The sequence below is a fragment of the Scyliorhinus torazame genome, chromosome 6 (assembly GCF_047496885.1).
Source record: "Scyliorhinus torazame isolate Kashiwa2021f chromosome 6, sScyTor2.1, whole genome shotgun sequence".
Taxonomy (NCBI): domain Eukaryota; kingdom Metazoa; phylum Chordata; class Chondrichthyes; order Carcharhiniformes; family Scyliorhinidae; genus Scyliorhinus; species Scyliorhinus torazame.
The window spans coordinates 176,828,405-176,843,930 of NC_092712.1; the positions used below are offsets into that span (position 1 = coordinate 176,828,405).

Genomic DNA, 15,526 nt, shown 5'->3' on the forward strand with positions numbered 1-15,526 from the left:
ACAAAGGGCGGCATGTGGTGCAGTGGTTAGCACTGGGACTGCGACGCTGAGGACCTGGGTTCGAATCCCGGCCCTGGGTCACTGTCCATGTGGAGTTTGCACATTCTCCCCATGTCTGCATGAGTTTCACCCACACAACCCAAAGATGTGCAGGTTAGGTGGATTGGCCATGCTAAATTGCCCCTTAATTGGAAAAATAATAATTGGGTACTCTAAATTAAAAAAAAAAATCTTGATATCACAACACACAAAGGCATGCATCCTAAACTGTTCCTTCTTTCCCCCACTCAGTCTGTTAATCTGCTGAACTGATCAGTTATGTTCCTTAAGAATACTGTTCTGATTTCATCCTTTCTTGCTTGTTCCTAAGTTTGCTATAACTCTTGTCCTGTACCTGTTTCACTGATCTTTTTGTTACTTTGTTGCACGGATTGTAAAAATAAAGAGACAGCTTAGGGATCTTTAATCATTGCAGATGTGAGCTAACATCACTTGCATAAAAATATTCTGACAACCTGGAAATGTTCAAGAAATGTGAAATAACATCATGTGGAAACATATTAGACTAGCATTCTGTTAATTATTAAAAATACAAGTTTCATCAAGTATTTTATACCACACAGCTGCACCTGTGATAAGTAAATTGAAATTTATTGGACTGTTTCCATCTGAAGCTCAGAAACCTTTCTCTTCATTTGTACGAATAACAGATTGTGAGTAATGAACCCAGTTCCCTTCAACTTTTATAAAACAAGCAGGAACAAATATGGAGCCCGACGAGAGCACGAAACATCTGGCACCTTCCTTTTAAGTTTTTTTTCTCATTGATGTCATAAAAATTAAAACCTGACACCGTTGAGCTATTTATGCACATTAGCAAAGCATGATTATGAAAATGCAATTGTAGAAACAAGTGGGTTTCAGCACAAGTGCTTGAGGGCTGTGCAAATAATCAAGAAAATTCACAATAGTTATGTTTTGACAAAACTTGAGGAAATTCAAGGCTTTTATATCACTAGCGAATTTATTTATTGTATTTTATCCCTCAAACTTCTATCATGTTACCTTTACCGAATTATATGTATCCTGTAATCTGTATACAGGGGGCGGGATTCTCCGAAATGGAGACAGAGTGTTCGCGCCGTCGTGAACGCCATTGAGGTTCACGACGGCGCGAAACGGCCCCTATCCCGACCGATTCAGGGCCCGATAATGGACAAGGAGTGGCGCCGTGTCATTTACGCGCGACAGGCATTGGCGCCACGTAAAGGCGGCGCCGCATACATGACGCGGCCGGCGCCGCATAACTGGCATCACCCGCGCATCCTCTCCGAGTCCGCCCCGCAAGAATATGTCAGACGGATCTTGCGTGGCTGCAGAAGAAAGGAGGTCCTCCTTCAGAGAGGATGGCCCAACGATCGGTGGGCACCGATCGCGGGCCACACCCCATTTGAGGCACCCCCGGTGCAGGATCCCCCCTCCCACCCCCCCAGCTTTTCCGCGCTGTTCCCGCCAGCAGCGACCAGGTGTGGACGGCGCCGGGGGGAACCTGCCGTTTTGGACTGACCGCTCGGCCCATCCGGGCCTGAGAATAGCGGGGGTGCCGGAGAATCGCCATTTTGGGTGTCTCGGGCGATTCTCCGGCCTGCGCCGCGCGGAACTCGACGGGGCTGTTCTCGCCGTTTGTGAGAATCGCGGGAGAGCGTCGGACCGGCGTTGCGGGAAAATTTGACGACCCAGGCGATTCTCCCAACCGGCGAGGGAGCGGACAATCGTGCCCAGGATATATTTGTTTTTAATGTGGAATTCATAAGGCTTTCCAGCAGAATACTATTGGAAAAAGCTGGATAAATTAAAAGCTTGTTGTGACTGGAAATTAATGTAATTTTTTCATACCTTAACGCCAGCAAAAAATTCTTTGCTTTCAGTTGCGAGTCCTTGAATATCTGGACTATCCAAGTAGAAACTTAAACTCCTGCAATAAATCTGTGAATTCAAGAATAAATAACACATGATAAGAAATAATACAAGAACAGCTCAGGTAAATCCAAAATTACAGGTGACAAAAATATCTTTGGTCATTGCTCCATGAGCACCTGAGCAACAAAACAAGACTGACAATTGAACTGAGCAAGTGGGGCCAAAGATTCCACTTTGGGCGTAATCAGGAATGTATGTTCGAAATGGATTGCTTGGGTTATTGTTCAAATTTCTGCTAAAATTCATTTGCACAAATACAAATGTAACATCTCATGAACCAAATTTTACAAATTTGCCCTGCCCAGCGCTGGGTCAGAGAATCCCTGGGGGGAGGAGCGAATCCTGCTCCGACTTCAGCTGCCCCATACTCCGGCGCCGTTTTCCGGAGGACGGCAGGATTCCTGCCACGCTGGTGGGGGGCCGTTGACGGCGGCCCTCCGGCGATTCTCCGAGTCGAGTGGCCGTAAAGTTCTGGCCAGTCCCGCTGGCATGAATTACTCACCTGATGTACGACGGGACCTGGCAGATAAGTGTGCGGGTGCGGTCCTGGGGTGTGTGCGGGTGCGGTCCTGGGGTGGGCGAGGGGGGGATCCGACCCGGGGGGGGGGGGGGGCGGGCCCCACAGTGGCCTGGCCCGCGATCGGGGCCGACTGATCTGCGGGCGGGCTGGTTCCGTGGGGGGCCTTCTTTCCTCTGTGCTAGGCACCTGTAGGGCTCTGCCTTATTGCCCGGGGGCCGGAGTGGAGAAGGGAATCCCCGCGCATGCGTGGAAATACGGCGGCTGGTTTGCGCATGCGCAGAAATACACCGGCCGGTCCGCGCATGTGTGAGATCACGTCGGCCGTTCTGTGCATGCGCAAACTCGCGCCGGCCCTTCGGCACCGGCTGGAGCGGCACCAACCACTCCGGCGTCAACCTAGCCCCTGGAAAATTGGAGAATTCCTCACTTTCGGAGGGGGGGGGCGGGGGGGGGGGGGGGGGGGGGATGTTGATGCCGGAGTGGTTGGTGCCAGCTTTCCCGCCGGCATGGGGACATAGCCCCATTTTCGGAGAATTCCGCCAATAGTGTTCAACATTAGCTGTGATTCTGCAATTGACAATACTTACAAGACGATCCTGATTGTGCGAAGAGTTACACTAACAACCAATTTAAGGTCATCAGTTCTGCTGGCAGTGTAGCTCACATAGTCATGTAAGAAGTTGCACATATTCGTATACGAGGCCCTGTCCCTTCCAGACCAAAGAACACGTCTGTACATTTTGACTTTTCCAACTAAGCAAAAGCTAGGGGGCAACCATTCCCTGGTTCATGATCATGTTTTGAACAAACCAGAGTAAACCTGCCTGTTTGAAATTTAAACAGAGGCTTGGCTGCTAACTGCTCCTGCTGCATTGTCACGAAGCACAGTGATCATATCTGCGAGGGTATCCCAACTTGGAACACCATTCATGGTGATGTATAGTTTTGCTTTGTTTTCATGTGAGGAGATAAGTGAAGCCCCGGTGAGAATAAGCAGCCCAGTGGTCATGTAACAATTATTAAAGACTATTTATTAAGTAAAGAAAACACAAATACACCCAAACATGACTCATCTACTCTTGATAGATAAGGTATATGAATTACTAAACAGGCATACAGTTTATGTAGAACATACCCCTTTGTCCTAAAATATATCTACGATCGCTGAACTCCTTCAGACTTCCCCATTTCCCAAACAACATCCAGGTTAAATAAAGCTACAAGGTGAAACCAGCTTATAATTACTACACAATACAGGATTGATAATAATCAAGTCTGGGAAATGTCTTGTCCTGGTCCAAAGAAGATATTTAAACTGGTTTTACAAAAGTTTGCTGTACTGCTTTAGCTCCAAGACATAGAGGCTGTTAGCTGGAAGCTGGCTTGTGTGCTTTTGCCTGCTAACTGTTAATGGGCATGCCTTGCTTCAGAGGGCCCGGCCAATTATACCTTTGTTCTACTTTGATTTTGCCTTCTGTGTATTTGGTATTTGGCTGTCTGCGCCTATCAAATTCTTCGTGGAAGAATCATCATAGAATCCCTACAATGTAGGAGGAGGCCATTCGACCCATCAAGTCTGCACCAAGCCTCCGAAAGACCACTCCACCCAAGCTCACTCCGCTGCTCTATCCCAATAACCCCTTAACCTAACCTACACATCTGTTTTGAACAGTAAGTGACATTTTAGCATAGCTAATCCACCTAACTAGCACATATTTGGACTGTGGGAGGAAACCAGAATCCCTGAGGAAACATTACGCTGACAAGGGGAGCACGTGCAAACTCCACAAGCACATATTTGGACTGTGGGAGGAAACCGGAATACCCTGAGGAAACATTACGCAGACAAGGGGAGCACGTGCTAACTCCACACCGACAGTGACCCAAGGTCAGAATTATTCCCGTGCCCTGGCACTGTGAGGTATCAGTGCTAACCACTATTCATTAACTCGAAACATTATCATATGTATACCTCATTGATCTTCATAATCACCTCGGTAAACTGTTTCAATTCATAATCTATTAACATCTGATGCTCATTTAAACTGCTTTCTAATCTCATTATTGGGAGAGATGCATCCTATCCAACCTTTTGAATACTGGCTACTGCTGTTCGTAAGCAGACGTCGACCTGTTGCTGGGAATCCCATTATGTTTTGTTAAATTCATTTTATTGCTGTTGTTCGGCAAATAAATTCATGTTAAGCCTATTACGTGCAAAGCTCAACAAATCACACAGCCACTGATCAGATCAAAGTTCTGTAATCCTGCCACATCAGGTCATGAATGAATGGACAAATAAATAAATAGCCGGAGGTGAAGGCTCCATGAGCTTCCCCATCTTCAATAGTAGCTTAGCCTGTACAAAAAAAGACAAGTTTGAACTGTTTACAAACAACTTTAGCCAGAAGCAACAAGTGCAATATTATTCTTGGGCACCTCCTGAGGTATGCAGAATTAAGGGTGCCATTCTTCAGCCAACATAATTCACTCTACTTGAGATTAAGAAACTGTTGTATCCAATACAATCAGCTAAGTCGGTGGCTTCCTAGAACATCCCAACTGTAGTGCTGAGGATTTGTCTTCCAGAACTAGATGCGTTGCTAGCCAAGCTGTTTCAGTACAGCACAACACTGGTATAGCCAAGGTATGTCCACAGACAACAGGACACGCCCAATTCAGCCAATTATTGCTCCATCAATCTACATAATGATGTCAACAGTAATTTCAAATGGCATAAACTCACCAATGATATGCTCCAGAATGATCTGTTTGGTTTCCACCAAGAAAACAAGAAGTTGAATTCTATAGCTAATGTGAGAGCGACTTCCCTTGTCATAAAGACTTGTAGCATCAAGAAACGCAGATAAAATCAAAGTCTATGAGAAATGGGGGAAATCTTTATACTGGTTGGAGCCTAGCGAGCATAAGGAATGATGGTTGTGCTTATTGGCCGTCAATCATCTCAAACATCACTGGAGCAATTTCTCAGGGCAGTGTCCTTGGCCCAACAATCATCAGCTGCTTTATTAATGACCTTTCTACCATCATAAGGTCAGAGGTAGGGACTTTGCAGAAAATTGATGTCTTCAACTCCACTTCCAATTCCTCTGGTAATGATGCAGTCCATGTCTACATGCAGCAAGATATGGGCAACAGCCAGGCCTGGGCTGATAAGTGACAAGTAATATTTGCACCACATAAGTGCCAGGTAATTACCATCTCCAATACAAGTGAATATAATTACATCTTTTTGACATTCAATGGCATTACTATTGCTGAAACCTCTAGAACCAACACTTCGGAGGGTCTGTATTGAGCAGAAGCCTAACTAAACTAGCCACATAAATATTCTGGCTACAACAGCAAGTTAGAGGCCAAATATTCTGGAGCAATTAACTCATGTCCTGACTCTCCAAAGAACTTTCACCACTGACAATTTGATTCACTCCACATGATATCAATAAATTTGTGAATTCATTGAATTCTGCAAAAGCTATGGACCATGAAAACATTCTGGTAATAGGACTGAAGATTTGTGTGCCTGAACTAGCGCACCCATAGCCAAGCATTCCAGAGTAGCTACAAGACAGGCAATTTACCTGGCAATGTGGAAAATTGATAAACACATCACATCCACAAAAAGCAGGACAAATCCAACCCTGCCAATTGCAGCCCCATCAGTCTACTCTCAATTATCAGTAAAGTGACAGAAGGGTCATCAAGTGCTATTAGGTGGCCTTTTGACTCTTCGCCAGAACCGAAGAGAGGGAGAATGTGTTGGATACTAAAGTGCATCTGCGATACATTGCAACAAAAAATAGCAAATTTAAGAACAAATAGAAATATGGCCTTGTGTGGGAGGGCATGTTTGCATTGAGGCAATACATGTATGGGATTTTTTTTAAACAAGAGTTTAAAATGGAGGAGAAAGGTCACAATCTAAAGCTGCCGAACGCAACGTTGTGTCCTTAGGGCTGCAACATGCACAACTGGAGATGGAGATGCTGCTCCTCCAGCTTGTGACAGGCTTCACTGGAGCACTGAGATGGCCAAGGACAGATGTGAGGGCATGAGAGTAAGATGCCAAGTTAAAATGGGATCATATTTGCCGACTGAGCAAAGGTTTTCCACAAAATGGTCACCAGTCTGCATTTAGGAGACCACATTGGGTGCAAGTGAAATATTGCTTCATCTGATAGGAGTGTTTGCGACCAGGAATGGTGATGAGAAGGAGGTAACGGGCAAGTGCTATATCTTCTGCGATTGCAAGGGAAGATGTCCTGGGAGGTTGAGCGTGATGGAGGGGTGGACCAGGGTGACATGGAGAGAGTGGTCCCTGCAGAATGCTGATGGGAGGGGGGCGGTAAGGGGAAGATATGTTTTGTGATAGCTTTGTGCTGGAATTGGCAGAAATGATGGAGGATGGATGGTCCTTTGAATGCAGAGGCTGGAGAGTGAAATGTGAGTGAGGGGGGGGGGAGGGGCCCTATCATGATTCTGGGAGGGAGGGGAAGGGGTGACTGGCTGATTGGCAGAAGGCAGAGAGTGGGGATAAAGGGGTCTTTTTGAAGATGGCAGCCGGTGACTAGTGGTGTGCCTCAGGGGTCTGTGCTGGGACCACAACTTTTTACAATATACATTAATGATCTGGAAGAAGTTACTGAAAGCACTGTTGCTAAGTTTGCAGATGATACAAAGATCTGTAGAGGGACAGGTAGTATTGAGGAAGCAAGGGGGCTGCAGGACGACTTGGACCAACTAGGAGAGTGGGCAATGAAGTGGCAAATGAAATACAATGTGGAAAAGTGTGAGGTTATGCACTTTGGAAGGAGAAATGGAGGCATAGACTATTTTCTAAATAGGCAAATGCTTCAGAAAGCAGAAGCACAAAGGGACTTGGGAGTCCTTGTTCACGATTCTCTTAAGGTTAATGTGCAGGTTCAGTCAGCAGTTAAGAAGGCAAATGCAATATTAGCATTTATGTCAAGAAGGCTAGAATACAAGACCAGGGATGTACTTCTGAGGCTGTATAAGGCTCTGGTCAGACCCCATTTGGAGTATTGCGAGCAGTTTTGGGCCTCGTATCTAAGGAAGAATGTGCTGGCCTTGGAGAGGGTCCAGAGGAGGTTCACAAGAATGATCCCTGGAATGAAGAACTTGTAGTATGAGGAATGTTTGAGGACTCTGGGTCTCTACTCGTTGGGAGTTTAGAAGGATGAGAGGGGATCTTATTGAAACTTACAAGATACTGCGAGGCCTGAATAGAGTGGACGTGGAGAGGATGTTTCCACTTGCAGGAAAAGCTAGAAGCAGAGGACACAATCTCGGACTAAAGGGACAATCCTTTGAAACAGAGATGAGGAGGAATTTCTTCAGCCAGAGGGTGATGAATCTGTGGGAATCTTTGCCACAGAAGGCTGTGGGGGCCAAATCACTGAGTGTCTTTAAGACAGAGATAGATAGGTTCTTGATTAATAAGGGGATCAAGGGTTATGGGGAGAAGGCAGGAGAATGGGGATGAGAAAATATCAGCCATGATTGAATGGCGGAGCAGACTCGATGGGCCAAGTGGCCTAATTCTATTCCTATGGCTTATGGTCTTATGGGTGAGGGGAGACGTGTGGGAAATGGGACAAATCCAGTTGAGTGCCCTGTTAACAACAGGTAGGGGGAAATCTCGGTTAAGGAAAAAAGCAGAAATGTCAGAAGCAACATTTTTGGAGGTGACATCATCAGGACTATTGCGATGCAGGCAGAAAAACTGGAATAGTGTGAAAGAGTGCTTACAGGAAGTGGGGTGTGAGGAGCTGTAGTCAAGGTAGCTGTTGGTGGATTTGTAATGAACATTGGTGGCCAGTCTATTAATGGAATTAGAGACAGAGAGGTGAAGGAGGGGAAGTGTTGGAGATGGACCATGTAAAGGGTGGAAATTGGAAGCAAAATTGATAAAGGTTTTCCAGGTTCAGCCAAGAGCATGAAGCGGCACCGATACCGAGTCATTGACGTAACAGAAAAAGTGTTGTTGGACCGCTCCGGAGCAAAACCGGGACAAGGAGTGTTCCACATAACCCACAAAAAAAACAGGCATAACTGGGCCCATCTGGGTACACATGGCTACACCTTTTATTTGAAGGAAGTGTGACAAGTTAAAGGAGAAATTGTTTCGTTTCAGAATACGTTCAGCCATGTCGAGGAGAGTGGTGGTGAACAGGGATTATTCGAGTCTCTGGTGAGGGATGGAGGTGAAGAGGGATTGGGCATTCATAGGGAAGAGGAGACAGTTAGGGCCAGGGAACTGAAAATTGTTAATATGATGGAGCACATCAGATGAATCATGAATTTGAATGGGAAGAGATTGGACAAGGGCAGAGAGGGTGGAGTCAAGATTGGAATAAATTAGTTCAGTGGGGTAGAAACCAGTCAATATGATGGGTCTACCAGGTCAACCCGGTTTGTAGATTTTGAGAAAGTGGTAGAAGCGGGCTTTGCGGGGTTATGAGGTTGGAGACTGGAAAGAAGATCATCATAGTCGAAGTCAGTGACTGTCTTGGAAACAATTACTTTTGGTGTTCGGTGATGGGGTCATGGTCCAGGTGAAAGTAGGAGGAAGTTTCTGAGAGATGGTGCTCAGCTGTTGCAAGGTAGAGGGCAGTATGTTAGATAGCAATGGTGCCACCCATGTCAGCAGGTTTTATCGCAATGTTAGGGTTGGACCTAAGAGAACAGAGTGCAGCAAGTTCAAAGTCAAGCAGATTGTAGTGGGTGAGAGGGGCAGAGAAATTGAGATGGGGAATGTTGTGCTGACAGTTCTCAATGAAATGGTCAAGAGAAGGTAGGAAGTCAGAAGGTAGAGTCCAGGTAGAGGGAGAATACTGGAGGCAGGTGACTGGATCCATTGAACGGGGTAAAAACACCCACCCAAAGATGGGAGTATAGACACGGGATGGTTATAGTTCTTTGGAAGGTAATTATCTCAGTCCCAGGACATCAATGCAGGAGTTCCTCAGGGTTGTACCCAAGGTCCAACCATCTTCAGTTGCTTCAACAATGACCTTCACTACACCATAAGGTCAGGAGTGGAGATTTTCACTGATGATTACACAATATTGTGTACCATTCATTGCTCCTCAAATACTGAAGCAGTCCATGTAATTATGCAGCAAAACCTCGATAACATTCAGGTTTATATGGATAAGTGGCAAGTAACATTTATGCCACACAAACGCCTCCAATAAGAGAGAATCTAACTGTGGTAACTTGACCACAAAAAGATAGTCAAACACATTATAAAAGTTTGATCTTCTTTACTTAAAAAGTATCAAAATAACAGTACACCATGGATTCAGAAACTAGTGGCAGTTATACAACTATGCACAAACTCCTCGTGGCAAATACTGTAACCCCCGCAAGCCCGCGCTACTGATGTCACTCGCACATGCTCACACATCCATACATATAATCAAATAAGCAGATGCTTCCTATAACACTCTATAACACTAACCATAGCCCCCTTGACATTCAATGGCATTACCATTGTTGAATCTCCCATCACCAACCTCCTCAGGTTACTATTGACAAGAAACTGAACTGGGCCAGCATATAAAAACTGTGGTTACAATAGCATGTCTGAGGTTGGGAATTCTGCAGTGAGTAACTCATTTCCTGAAATCCCCAAATCTGTCCACCAATACAGGCATAAGTCAGGATTATCGTGGAATGCTCTACACTTGCCTGGATGAGTGCAGCTCCAACGGCACACAAGAGCTCAACACCACCCAGGACAGGGCAGCCTGCTTGACTGCCACTCCATCACTACCTTAAACATTCAGTCACTTCAACACCAATGCACAGTGGCAACAATTAAACCATCTACAACATGTACTGCAGCAGTTCGCCAAGGCTCCTTTAATTGCACCTCCCAAGCCCATGACGTCTACTACCTAGAAGTTCAAGGGTCGCAGATGAATGGGAAAACCGCTACCTGCAAGTTCCCCTCCAAACCACAAGCCATCGTGACTTGGAAATAAATTGCCATTCCATCATTTTTGCTGCGTCAAAACCTTCAACTCCCTCCCTAACAGCACTGCGGGTGTACCAATACCACATGGACTACAGCAGTTCAAGAAGGCATGGCTCACCACCACCTTATCAAGGGCAATTCGGGTGGGCAGTAAATGCTGGCCGACCCAGTAACACCCACAGCCTGTTAAAGAATAAGACAGAATCTACAAAGCGTAAGTCAGTATTGTGATGGAGTCCTCTCACCACCTACTCTTGGGCAATTTAAGATCGGGAACAAATTTTGCCTTCACTGGTGATGCTCACATTCCACAAACAAATAATTAAAGCAAGTTAGCATTTTGGGCTGAAGATAATTTATTGTGTCAGGACTGAAATGTGCAACTACAACAGGTTGAATGCAACTTTCCCTCTAAAGCCATGCCGTAACCCGAAAGCCTTTTACTGGCCATGCACAAATCAGATCCTCTAAATTGCCAAATATACAAAAAAATTTAATTAAAGGGGCCGAACACATCATCCATGCACTCACAAACAAAATAAAATAGGCGGACTGCTGATTGGAAGTGAAACTCTTTTTGGATAATTGTGCAAATTAAGCAGCAGTACATTAGAAACCTATTTTTTACTTCAATCAGTTTTCTTTTCCACTGACTTCAAGAGGAATAAAATAGATGTATTTTTTGCACTACCACCAAAGGCTAATTTCCATTACCTTGTGGGAAAACATATTGGATGTTTGCTGAAGCAAAATTAAAGCTTGGCAATTTCTTCAGCCATACATAGATACATTTCTTCCTTTATTGTGCTAAGACTGGGAAGGCAGTTACAAACAGGAACTTTGCTAGACATATAAAATTGGATTGCTATAATTGTAGCAAGCAGCAGTCTGAAATTATGCATACTGAGGACTTGGAATGAGAGAATCCAGTTTTGTACAGTGCCATGTTTTTTATTTGTATTTTGATTTTTTTTTCTTTTCAATTTCGGATTTGTTGCACTTATTCTAATTGTAGCTCATTTAAAAAAAATTGTTTTCAGAATGTCATGCAAACTGTCAGCATGTGTTGTGTGCTTAATCTGTAATCACAGATCAAAGGAAATTGAATTGTTCAATCAATCAGTACAGACTCAAAAACGGGAGCAGTTAGTTCAACATTGCAATAACAACAACAGAATAGAATTAGAATTAACGTTGGTTAATTACGAATATACACAGGTAACAACAAGAACTAATTACATTACAGCACCTACTGATGACATCACAATGGATTTGAATAAGACATTGCATAATAATGACACTAACGCCTGCCAATTAAAAATTAATTTTCTTCCTTTCATAAGTTATAAGAATGCACATTTCCCCAACTAACGCACTACTTTGACTTGGTTTGGAGCATCAGTGAGCACTGTGATATATCAATCCTCAAAATAATTTGATTGTCAAGATTGATCTCATTTATATTTCTTAAATAAAACCATTCAAAAAAATGGCAGCAATTTCAATAAATGGCATGAGGCAGAATTCCTTTGGCTATTCCACCTAACTCCTGTTGGAACTGCAAAAGGAGTTTATCTTGGATAAAGACCAGGACCTGGCTCCCAACCTTAGTTGTGAATTACTCAGTGGTGTCAGCCTTCTGACACCACTGTTTCCAGTCTCTTGCATGAGAGGGAGGCCGTGGAAGGCGAGAGGGCCAAGAACACCAAATGCTGTTCCTAAAGCACCTCTGTGTAATATTGGAAGCTGATATGTTCGGTGGGATGTACCAGCCTGAAGAATGATGGAGATAGGCCTCATGGGGCAGAAGGAAAAATGGACTGGGCCCAAATGTTGTGCAATCAGGAGAAATAATAATGCGGAACCAAGAAATGGCAGAGCAGTTAAAATAAATACTTACGGTGGAAGACACTAATAACATTCCCAAAATACAAAATAATCAAGGGGCAAAGGGGGGGGGGGGGGGGGGCGGAAGAAATAAATACAATAATTATCACTAGAGAGAAGATACAAGGGAAACTAATAGGGCTAAAGTCCAATAAATTCCCTGGGCCTGATGGGTTGCATCCTGGGATATTAAAGGAAGTAGCTACAGAGATACAGAGTAGATACAGGATGCACTGGCAGTAATCTTCCAAAAATCCTTTAATTCTGGAGAAGTCCCAAAGGATTAGAACACTACCAATGTAATGCCCTTATTCAAAAAAGGAGACAACAAAAAACGTGTACCTATAGGCCAGTTAGCTTAACATGTGTAATTGGAAAAATGTTTGGGTTCAGTATAAAAGATGTAATAACAGAACATTTAGAATCAAGCAGAGTCAGCAGAGCTTCATGAAGGGGAAATCATGCCTGACAAATTTATTAGAATTCTTTGGGGTGGTAATGAGCAGGATAGATAAACGGGAGCCAGTAGATTTAATAGACTTAGATTTCCAAAAGGTATTCGATAAGGTACCATACAAAAGGCTACTTAATAAGAAAGACGTCCATGGTGTTGGGGGTAATATATTAGCTTGAATAGAGGATTGGCTAACAAATAGAAGACAATGGGCGGAATTTAGAGGGCCCATTTGCCCATGCCCATAAAATAAATGAACCTGATTTCCAAACAAGAACCAGTCTTGATAACCACACAGGGGTATGGAGGTGTGTATAGCCCTGGGTGGTGAGAGACATGGCCGGGCAATGCACTGGCACTGTCCACCGACACCCAGTCACTGCTAAAGTGCAAAGGCACTAATTAAACCACACCTAGAATCGGTGAATAATTTTGGTCCCCTTATCCGAGGAAAGATACATTGGCATTGGGGGCAATACAGAAAAGGTTAACTAGGTTGATCCTGGGTATGGAAGGATTTTCTTATGAGGGGAGGTTGAGTAGAATTTAGAAGAATGAGTGGCGACCTTATTGAGACATGTAAAATTCTCAGGGGGTTTTATATGGTACATGCTGAGAGGTTGTTTCGCCTTGTTGGAGAGTCTAGGACCAGAGGGTGACGAATGTGATATAAAATAGTTACTTTAGAGTTACTAGTTAATGTAATGTAGAAATAAGCCACTTTGATTCTGGCAGTTAGGGACAAAGGGGTTTGAGACCGCATGGAAAAAGCAGGAAGAGGTGTGTCTATGAGAGTGATGCTGCATTGATAGGGGCCAGAGAAAGGGATTGGAAGTGAGCCAATCAGAATAGATCGAACAGGTCAGGAGGGACATAGGCTGACCTATGTCCGGCGAGTATGTGAAACTTGATACCATTTGAATTGATTTTGCAGAGATCCCTTTGTCTTTTAGTTCAGTCGTTTTCTGGGGTGTAAGAGGCTGGATGTCTCTTACGTTTCTGTAAGATGATTCAAGCTTGCAAGCTAAATAAATAACTTCTTTTTACGTGCGAATCCATCTCAACTTTTATTGAGGCCAGACTGACAGAGAAAGAAATTTGGGGATCAACATTTGGTGCCGAAAACCGGGATTTCTCTGGGCGATCCTGATCCAACTGCGAAATCAGAATTAGACTGATTATGAACAGGAGGATGGGGAACAAAGGGCCCTCAATGTAGAACTGGAAAACGACCGCGCATTGATTGTTCCCCTCTTCTTATCGTCTGATTAGTCTGGTCACTCGCGGTTGGCACAGAAAGACCGCCTCGACGAAATCACAGGTCAGTCTGGGGATTAGCACTTTAATTGATGGGATTTCATATTGTTGTTTCGGCTTGGGTTAGGGTTTTGGGCTGATGGGACTTTAATAATGAAGGTTCAGTCTATTATATGGGTTCAGAGGCTGATGTGACTTCATTAATGAAGGTTCAGTCTATTATATGGGTTCAGAGGCTGATGTGACTTCATTAATGAAGGTTCAGTCTATTATAAGGGTTCAGAGGCTGATGTGACTTCATTAATGAAGGTTCAGTCTATTATATGGGTTCAGGGGCTGATGGGACTTCAATAGATGGAGGTTCAGTCCAGTTGATTAAGCTAAAATTGTCTCCTTGGACTGTAAAGTTCCGAGGTCTAGTTGAGATTGTGAGGAATGCTGCATATTGGTTGAAGCAGAAGTCTCTCAAAGGGTTAACAGCAGCAGGCGGAGTTGAAAACAGACAGTGCTTCTCACTCAGGCTTTGAGATAACAGCAGCAGCCGTAGTGTAATCGGATACCTTTCCTTTGAGTCAGTGAACACCAGCAAAGTTACGTTTTGAATTAATTAAAGGAAACCAGTGGGTTTCTCCACCTCTTTGATAAAAGTTATTATTTTCGAAAGCAATTGATTGAAATTGCCAGAATCTTAAGTTTTACTTACTTGAAATAAGGTTTATCTCATTTTATCTGGAGATTAATAGAAACTTAAAGAAGATCATGGACACCATTTTAAAAAGTGTCAATCTGGAGATGATAGTTGATTTTGCTAATACTTATGTGTATGTAAAAGAAAAAAAACTTGTTAAAAGAAAAATTGTTAAGATAAAGAAATAATTAAGTTGTAAATGTTATACAAGTTTGTGTTAAGCAAATTGTAAATTTAGTTCTGAGTTGAGATCAGAGCTAAGCTTGCAAGTTGCAGTAATTCAATTTGAATTTTCAAACATTTTTAAGTTTTAAAAAAAAGAGAGCAAATAGAGAAAAGAAGGACACAGATCTTGAATGCGTTGAATAGCACATTTCAAAGGCCCATAAATCTTTCTGTTATCTTAGACCTAAAACCTAGGAAGATTGACGAGCCAGAGGAATTTCTGGAGCGTTTTAATGAAATCTACCGGGGGCAGTCAGGCGATTTGCTGTATCAAAATGGTCAGAATTCCCCTCAATACTGTGCTATGTTAATGCATTGCCTACCACCTTCTGTGGTTACTGCTGTGAAATGTAATAACATGAATTGGACAGAGAACGACCCTTCCCAGATGGCAAGGGCAGTCAGATTTTACTGGAAGGAGGGTGTAGGCCAAGAAGGAGGCTCAGTTACAAAGGTTAAGACTGAGTATGTAATGAAAAAGGATGATCTGCG

The 15,526-nt window shown here is 43.7% G+C and overlaps 1 protein-coding gene across 6 annotated transcripts in view; it reads right to left on the bottom strand.

The window, feature by feature from the left end:
- vwde (von Willebrand factor D and EGF domains) overlaps positions 1-15,526 on the bottom strand; it is a 456,813-nt gene that overhangs the window by 265,035 nt on the left and 176,252 nt on the right. For all 6 annotated transcript variants that reach the window (XM_072509130.1, XM_072509129.1, XM_072509127.1 and 3 more), the window contains exon 6: positions 1,897-1,986. In XM_072509130.1, coding sequence (XP_072365231.1) covers positions 1,897-1,986 — 90 coding nt within the window. The remainder of the gene's footprint in view (positions 1-1,896; positions 1,987-15,526) is intronic.